Below are 9156 nucleotides of genomic sequence, written 5' to 3' on the forward strand. Positions count from 1 at the left end.
TATGCACCACCAAACCCAAATGTAAAGTGCTTCAGTATGTCAGACTGATGGCTGGCAACTACCTACAAAAGGATGTTTTCAGGACTCTGCCAGGCAGCTCTTCATTCATGTGTTGCTTATTCATTTTCTTTGCGTTTCTCCTTCACTGATAAAATAAACATTCTCCCAACAGTGAGTATGTACTGTGGACCCCATGTGATCTGAGCCGCATACCGCAAAATATAACCTCTCGGATCCAAAACTTGCACGAGACAGGCCTCAAGTAACCTCTTTGACAAAACAAACCAACTCCACCTCCAAGGCGCATTACAGATCTGCAAATTTGAGCTGCCCTGCATGGATTCAATGCCATGACAGCCTCAGTACTGGTGCAAAGCACAGAACCTGACCAAATGAAAAATAATTAGGCCCCAGATAATTCAGGCCCAATCATGTAGTTATTTCTTTTTAATCAAAGTATGGAATTATTGCCTTGAGGAAAGTCCACCACCAGGAAAAAGAGTAATGTCTGGAAAATAAAACCCCACAAAGATCTTTCTATTATTCAATGAAAGTCTAATGCAGCACAAAGCACAAAATATCAAAGAACTCACAGTGGGAGATGAGCCTAACTTTCTCCTTAATTCAACCTACAAATAGTAAATCCAGTGTAAAACTCCAGGTTGAAATAACTCTAGAGGAAAGTCACTTTAGGAGCCCCGCTGGGCTCATGCAAATCACTACTGATAAAGTGAACACAGAAAGTCACGTGAAAAAATGAATGCAAGGTAGTTGAGAACCCAAGTGCCATCAGCATCTAACAGGATTCAGTGCTGGAATTATTATTTTTAAAGGGTCCCAAGTCTCTTACACACTTACGTGTGTATGAACAACTTACCTGAAAACACAACACATAAGAGAATCATACTTAAATTAACACATTCTTATCCAGGAGATACCAATATGTTCTATTTTAGGAGTTTAAACAGGAGGAGTGAACAGGAACAAGCCCCAGCTTTGTCTAAGATCATCAGATACTCATCAGGATAACTGAGACTCGATGTCTGGAAGATGCAGATAGGCACAAGCAGGAGTGGGAAAGTAATCTGAGGAAACTTATTTTCATCATAACTCAAAATGGGAGAGCTTGTATGCACTTTGTATAGAGTTCTCTGCTTGGTTTTACCACATTTCAGGACAAAATAGTCTTAAAATAGAAATCCTACCACTAGGCCCTCTCCCATTTCTAGTACACGCCTATGCGCAACCCTCCTGACCTCAAGCAGTCTAGCAATAACTGTCACCAAGACAGGGGTCTGGATTTCAAAGGACTTTTTGCCATGCATCACCAGTTTCTCTGTCACTGCAGGCGTACCTTCCACTACTATTAGAGTCCCTAATAATCTTATAGGATACTCTTACGGCATCTCAGCATTTACCTTTGTTGCACTGTCCATTCTCCTTCTGTTGTACGAGTAGCAGTTCAGGAAAACGTGCATCCTTTCAGCATGTGTTTGTTCCAGAGACACAGAACGAGAAATTCAGCCAACCTGCAGACTCAACCAAGCTAAATATTCCTACTGACCCAGGCAACAGCTCTCTTCACAGGAGAGCAGGAATAAACGAGTCAATAACAAATACATAAAAACGTAAGCGAAATGTCTCATAAGTGCACAATCTACAATGTTGCATGGAGACTTGAGGCTTTTTACTGTCCTTTAAAGGTACTAGACCCAGCCCTGAGTATAAGACAGGTTAACTCGAGTCTAAATAGATTAACAACAAAATCAGAAGTCAAACCACTGATTTTACATCAAATAAACATACGATTATGCAAGTGTTCTAGGGCAAGTGATATTTTATACCCAAGAAATATTCAGCGCTCAATTAGGATCCAGGCCATTACTCCATAAAAAGGAATAAGCAGAGAGAAAACTTTCTTCATCTGTCCTATGCCAGATTCCCATACAAACAGCTGTAACGGGAGTGAAAGCAGTGTTTTGATCACTACTCCCCAGCCTGGCAAATGGCAGGGATGCAGCAGAAGGGAAATAATTTCCAGCTCATCATTCAACATGCTGCTTTAGAATAAACTAAAATATAGCAGAAAAAGGACTTTTAGCTTCTCCTGTATAAAAAAACAAACCAAAAAAACCAAAACCCAACAAGAAAGGGAAAACAAAAAAGCCAGAAACACTCCAGCTCATTTCTCCCTACCTTGGTTCTAACTGTACTGACCAAAAATGGAGAAGAAAATTTGTCATGTAGTTAGTTGGTTCGCATATTAGGCCTGTCAACACAACTTACACAAGATCATTAGAAAAACAACACAATTGGAAGCACAAGCCATTTAATAAAACAGCAATTTCTGGAACCCTTAAAAATCCTGGAAAACTTTCTGCCAGTCCCTGAAATGGCTAATTAAAAGGACTATCAGCTTTACAAATGCTAAAGAAAGAGTCAGGCCAGGTTATTACCTCCAGGTATCCTGGACTTCATACATGGATGCAAAAACCGGTCACATGATAAATATTCAGGTTCATACGCATCTATACATTGTCTTTACACAACTTTCGGATAAGTTTTTTTTTGAATGTGAAATATAAACAATGATTCCTGTCACGAAAAACACTGAACTGCAATGTTACTGCAGTGACACAATAAATCTCAGCAGCACATTCTTCCAATAAGTTATACTGCCTCTTTATAGTAATTCTAACTATCTTCAAAGTGTTTCCTCAAAAGGATACAAATAAAGTGAGAAGCCGAGGAGTCTGGCTGGCTTTGAGAGTCAGAGACAGGAACTTTTCCAATCTTGTCCTTAAATCCAATGTCCAAGAATCCTTGAAAAGAAAAACAAATGACGGCAGCTGTTCACCAAATACGTAAGCTCTGCTGCAAGCACGGCTTGGGTCACAGCAACCTTCCACCAGTAAACAAGCCGCCAGCATTGTACGGAAAAGGTTTTCCCTTCGCTGTTCCTGAAGTGAGTGTGTTTGCGACCCGCCCATCAAGGCGTACAGAAGTGAGAAGAGAGTTGAGTATTATTCCAAGACGAGTTCTAAAAACACAAGGTAGCTTTATTTCAAGAGTGAAACTATCACGTAGCGTTGGTGCGTTGTATGGACATGCAACAACCGCCCCTAAATTAGAAGTACCTTTAAAATATAAGCAACTTGAAAAAAGAATAAAAAGATGAATATGCATTTCAAATTTATTAAATAGAGTATGAGATTAATCATTTTCCACAGCTCAGTTTTTGAAAAGTAACCACTGTAGTTATCTTTCACTCCTAACAAGATCTGGGAATCGTAAGCTTTGTCAGTAACTATTGCAAGGATCATGACATGGCATCAGCAATCAGGGTACAACATACCTAAAATAAGGATTTGGACAAAAGCTACTCACATATGAAAAATAGACCAACATACCAGCCACTAACTGGAATGTTGTCTTCTGCCTGACATAGTGTCTCATAAACACAAGAAAATAACAGTCAAGGAAAAAAGCCAAACTACACTGAAGTATTCACTGAATACTCATTTTTGCTATTACAAACCCTCAGTTAAGCCAGTTTCTGCTTGATGAAAAGCTAGCCAACAGATGAAAAAGCAGTATCTTCCAACAAGTAGCAGGACCTTCCTAAATTCACTGGTGTGTATTTTGCAAGCTGTTCTCACAGCTCAGATTTGCCCTTATTTCACCATGCTGGCGAGTGCACGGAATTTACTTGCTGCATTTACCCATTCAGTTTCCAGACAGTGGTGCACCACAGTTCACTGTATATTACCAAAGGAAGCATGTCTCCTACAGACAGGAGTGTGTATTATTTTTCAAGATGTATTACACAAACAGACAGGAACTCCAGCTATATAAAGCATTGGACGCCTGAAGAAAAAAAATATGCCTTAAGAACACTGCTTAGTAGACGAGTGACTCACTGCTGTTCTTTCTCAACCGTAAAACAACCCATGTTTCAACTCTAACATGGAATGAGCTGTACAATTCCCACAGGAAAATATGAGTGACTGTGGACTAAGAGCTTGGACAGTGAGTTACTATGAATAAACCTGAGGATCTTGTCTTAGATAAGGCATTTGAAAAAAAAAAGCTGCTAAGCAAAATTTAAAAAAGAGTAGTCATATCCCATCACTGAGGTCAACCAGTACATCTTATTATTTATAGCTAGTCCCAAGGGAAAATAGCAGTATATGCCTTTTTTTGGTGTTAAACTGGAGCTCCTCATCAGCTGGTACACCCAAAGTCAGCCCTAGGGCAAGTATCACTTAAGCTTTGATATCAAAGAGTGTGTGGCAGCAATGCAGGCTCAAGAAGTCTCCCCCCACCACAATAACTGCCCGCAGTTGCTTAGATAAGCCAGCACAACTATCCACGTGATAGCATGGTGAAGCATTTCAAGCATATAACTCTGCAAAATACACATAGTTTACAAATTTGTGTACTTGTGTGTCTGTGCGCTCGCGTGCGAGCTGTGTACGCACACGCAATAAAGCAGATCAATTCCTTGACCCAGTTCAAGCACAACCACATAACCAGCCGTTTCCAGCATAAGCAAGAAGTGAAGGGCAGTTATGCGCTGCAGGAACAAGCCGTCAGCAGGTGAAATGGTGGCTGAACCTTCCCCACGGGTACTACCACCACCGCTTTGGAACGTCAAACCACAGCTCTGGACATCCTCTCCTAACCACCTCCCTGCATGGTGCCCAGAAAGCAGTCAGTGTAAGGGTGGATTATTACTCCTTCATCAGTAGCTGGGGAGCATCCTCACACAGAAAGTTCACCTGCAAACGAGATCTGTTTCGAAGCTCAAGCACACTAACTTTTACACTTTTACACTTCTCACCTCACACGTGTGAGCCTAAGAACTGAACTCTGAAACAGCCATTCAAAAGCTGAAACTTATTTAACAAAAAAAATAACCAGGAAAAATGCCTGTGGCAAGAGTCACCAGACCACTAAGCATGGCTATGCTGTTCCAGCATTTTTTGGGGGGCGGGGTGGGGAAGAGTCTCAGAACAGACAACACTGACTCATCTTCTGTGACTGGAGGATTACTCATGAACTTGCTTTCTCTTTTCCACATTAAATGTAACTGGTTCAGTCTCGTTATGCCTAGCTATCCTGCTTTAAATCCAGCTAGGTACATACAGACAGCGAGGTCGGACAACAACCTCTGACTCCACTGGCTTGCTTGAACTACTACATTGCGATTCCCAGAACCATGCAGATTTCACAGTTGCATGGAAAGGAAAGAGAAGGCAGCAATTCTTAGTTATGGACATAAAGCTGGCACACCACTGAGGACTCCTGCAAATCTATTTAAGATGGTACAGTAATTGATAGCACTCTTATAATCCTTCCTCCACCAAAGAGATCTTCTTTCATGATTCTACAGTTTCTGTTAAAGGAAACGATGAAAGTGATCACCAAACTAAGCATCATTCATTATCTATCACCCCATGAGAAAAGTCATCATAAATACCATCTCTCCAAAACAGATACTTACCTGGAAAAGTTCTTTAAAGGAAGGATGTACCATGGGGTTCGGAACAAAAGGCAAAGCGTAGAAGGGAAGAAACTCTGTAGTCTGGCTCAGTGCAGCTCCTTTTGTCTCCAGGTATGCCTTAAAATGAGAAATCCTTTCCTCAAGTTCAGCTTTGTCCTAGCAAACAAACCAGCATATTTATTTAGAAAACTACCAGACCAAATGCACTGTAAAACTGGCAAATATGAGCAAAGACCTAAATACGTTAATATCAAGTTTGAAATCCCAGAGGATTTGTTATGTAGAAAGCAACACTTATTTAATTAGAGAGCATTATATCTTGTTTTCACCATTAAAAAAAAAATTAAATCAATGTTATTTATGTTATCCAGGCCCAACAAAAAAAAGAGAGGGACAATTGCTTTTTGAATGTAAATTGTCTCTCCAACTTCAGGCTAGATTTCTAAAGCAGGGTGCCCTTTCCACACGCAAGGCAGAGAGCAAACACCTACGTGCTTTATTTCAGCGACAAGTGCAGAACCGTAAAATCCACCCACACAGCACCAGGAAGGGGAGCTGGCACACAGAACAGACCAAAAGCTCCTTAAGAGGCTGGAAAACACACTGAAGGCACCCTAATACCCCTGTAGCAGCTGACAGGGGTAAGGCAGATACTATAAAGCCCTGGCTGATCTGGCTGACTCCAGGCTACTTACATGTGTTGTCATCGTAAAATCCCATGAAACAGAACTGTATTTTATGGCAGCTTGGAACTACAGTTTTCAATATGATACATTGAGCTGGTCAAGATTCATCTTTCCCATTTTATCAGAAATGTTTATATTTCAACACACAGCTACAGTCCCAACTGGAAGCAAACTAAGTGTTTTAAGAACCTCTTATGGACTACAATTAGACGTGCAAAAGTGTCAACATGCTGATATTTTATGAGTTAAAATACTTCAGGAGCTCCAAGGACACCTCCAAATTCCATCTCTGTACTTCACAATACAAAGTGTCTGGTTCAACTAAAATGAACCCTGCAGCCCAAAAACTGGATATACTTCTTACTGGGAATACTTCTTACTACACATCCCATCCTCATCCACACTAAAGACAAATAAGTGAAGTAACAGAAACAAAAGCAATCTGAAGTTTGAACTGTGAACTAAACTTACAGGCTTTCCCACAGAGTGTTTGAAGAGGTAGGTGGCAAAGTGTATGTGAATATAGAACTCCAGCTTCTGAGCAACTGGTTCGTCTTCCCGGACTGAGGATGAAATATGCTCCTCCCAGAGTTGGAAGAAAACTTTCTGCACACCATTTTCAAATGCCGTAAGCAGATCTTTCTGCAGAGGGGAAAAGAATTCCATGAAAAACCAAACACAGAAGAGCTACGTCTTTTCAACAGTAGGTTAGTGAGTGAAGAATTCAAGTGCTGTCTGAACCCTCTGAATTAAGTTTTATCCAAAAATCTCTCAATATTCAATGACCACCTCAATATCCTTTCTCCACCTGTCCTTAGTATCTCTGAGAGCCTGAATCAACAATCAAGACAAGAGGTTAAGGCCCAAATTTTCAAGCACGTTAATCTGGGGACCAGACCATAAGGGAAAAATAAATGCCTACGGTGTACGAAAATCAGTGTTCCCAAAGTATGGCAAGCTAAAAACCTAAAGTGGTGTGAACCAAAACTACTGTCCCAGGTTCAAAATGACTGGAGTTCTGAAAACAAAACAAAACAAAACCCACCCAAACTTGAAGGTGCCTGCACAGAAAGAAGACTGCTAGCACAATTCTTCAAATAATCAAGAATCAGTTCAGCTCAGATAATCTCCCTGCTGTAATAATTCACACAGGGTTAGTGGCCTTTATTACCCAGAGCAAGTGTAAACAATGAGTTACCTGAACAGGCGAAGCTTTTGAATCTCTTGGGGAAACACCTGCTGGTTTAGGTAGTGGCTTCCCTTTTAGTTTACATTCCTTTGTAAATACTTTCACTGTTTCTTCAAATTCAGCAAAATCCAAATACTAAAAGGCAAAAAACATACAGGAACAATATTTTTTTTAGATGACCAATGGTTCAATGAGCAGCCCATGAATTGCTAAGTTCTTTCAAGTTTCTCTGTAGCAGGGCGCACAAATGCCAAAGACCACACAGCGACAAACCAAGAGCCGGTACCTCATGTGGCAGGAAAACACTGCCTCTCAACTAAATTTCCTCCTGAATGCTAGAGAATAGCACTGACAACCAAACACATTCTGTCTGAAAGAATGATCCCCCTGGATTTAGCCAGTAATTTCATTCAACCAAAGAAGAAAGAGAACTACAGTCCATCAATTCTATACCTTCGTTGGAAAAACAAGTAAATAACTTCCTTGCAAATAACATTCTCAGGGGCCGAAATCTTAAGTGTGACTCTCGTCTCCACAGCAGCAGTCAGAATTCAAGCTATTCTAAGCCAGGTCACTCATCTGAAGCTGTGCAAGTCCAAGAATGAACAACTAGTCAAGCACTGTTCTGCTGAGAAACATAAACAGCGCTGCTTCTTTCTCCCACACTGTGCAGTCACAACTCTCCCCTCCTTCCCCATCTCAGCAGTCTTAACTATTGGTTGCTGAGGCAAGACATCACATTTCATTTTGCAAACTCGATCTGGATTCCCAGCATTGCTACAGAGAGCAAGAAGCATTTACTTTCTTCGCTTCACAAGCATACAAGGCAGGAAGGTTAGGTTCTTGGTTTGGTGTTCCCTTAGGGCCCTAAACTCGTCTGTCAACCCAGTGTCCAGCAAAGGAGTGAGGGAGTAACAAGCAGCAGAGATGAGCTTGTGTTCTTGTACCAAATCATAACACTTTAACCAATTTATCCCAAAGGCTAAGGCACAGGCTACCAGAGAGGCACCTGCCCTTGGAAGTTTGTCTCTTTTTCACAGGACCGCTTCACACTTCACAGTATCTTCTGATTACCTCTTATGGGCAGTCCGGGCAGAGGAGTGCCTAGCTGGAAAATCCTGCTTAGGCATTAAACCATAGAGATCAGTAGTCTCAGATCTCCAGCCTGGGCTTTGTCATCTCTAGGGTTTTTACGTGACCCTGTCATTTTATACGTTCATGGAATAAGGTGGCTGCTAAGCAACGTTTTAAAGATCTCACCATTATCCCAGACTGGACCTGATCCCCAAAGCTGTCTGTGGATCTGACCTGCTTAACTGTTCTTCTAATGAAAACCTCGTTTACAATAAACAATTCATAATTCTAGACTGATTAGATATTTGACTGCTATCATTTAATGGACATTAAGCCCTTTAAATCTACAGAGCATGAGAAGAATCAGTGATTACAGGCTGCAGCAAACACCTGGCCAGTTAATAGACCACAGTTACAATGCCTGGCTCTGAATGCAAAGCGTTATGAAATTTTGCCTTGCTCATTTCAACCAAATAAACAAAGAAAAAACGTGAAAAAAACCAACCTCTCTCACAATTCCGAGTAATTCAGCTTCATAAGCTAAAACGTCACCCATTGCTGAGCGTTACTGCTACATCTCCTCATCGATGAGCCTAGAAAATTGTAAAGAAGGGGGGCGTTAGCAGAGGGCAGAGCAGTTCACACGGCCCCGCCGCAGCCCAGCCACGCACGGCCCGTTAGCCATCTCATCCCCAAGCCGT

At 41.3% G+C, this 9156-nt stretch overlaps 1 protein-coding gene across 1 annotated transcript in view; it reads right to left on the minus strand.

Moving 5' to 3' along the window:
* Nucleotides 1-9011, minus strand: part of ARMC9 (armadillo repeat containing 9) — a 62899-nt gene extending 53888 nt beyond the window's left edge. The window contains exons 1-6 of the mRNA XM_010152181.1: nucleotides 8961-9011; nucleotides 7391-7516; nucleotides 6664-6834; nucleotides 5507-5662; nucleotides 2730-2822; nucleotides 1419-1443 (exon numbers count right to left, since the gene is read on the minus strand). Coding sequence (XP_010150483.1) covers nucleotides 1419-1443; nucleotides 2730-2822; nucleotides 5507-5662; nucleotides 6664-6834; nucleotides 7391-7516; nucleotides 8961-9011 — 622 coding nt within the window. The remainder of the gene's footprint in view (nucleotides 1-1418; nucleotides 1444-2729; nucleotides 2823-5506; nucleotides 5663-6663; nucleotides 6835-7390; nucleotides 7517-8960) is intronic.
* Between the last annotated feature and the right edge of the window lie 145 nt (nucleotides 9012-9156).

Source organism: Eurypyga helias, unplaced genomic scaffold (genome assembly GCF_000690775.1).
Source record: "Eurypyga helias isolate BGI_N326 unplaced genomic scaffold, ASM69077v1 scaffold4625, whole genome shotgun sequence".
In the NCBI taxonomy this organism is placed as follows: domain Eukaryota; kingdom Metazoa; phylum Chordata; class Aves; order Eurypygiformes; family Eurypygidae; genus Eurypyga; species Eurypyga helias.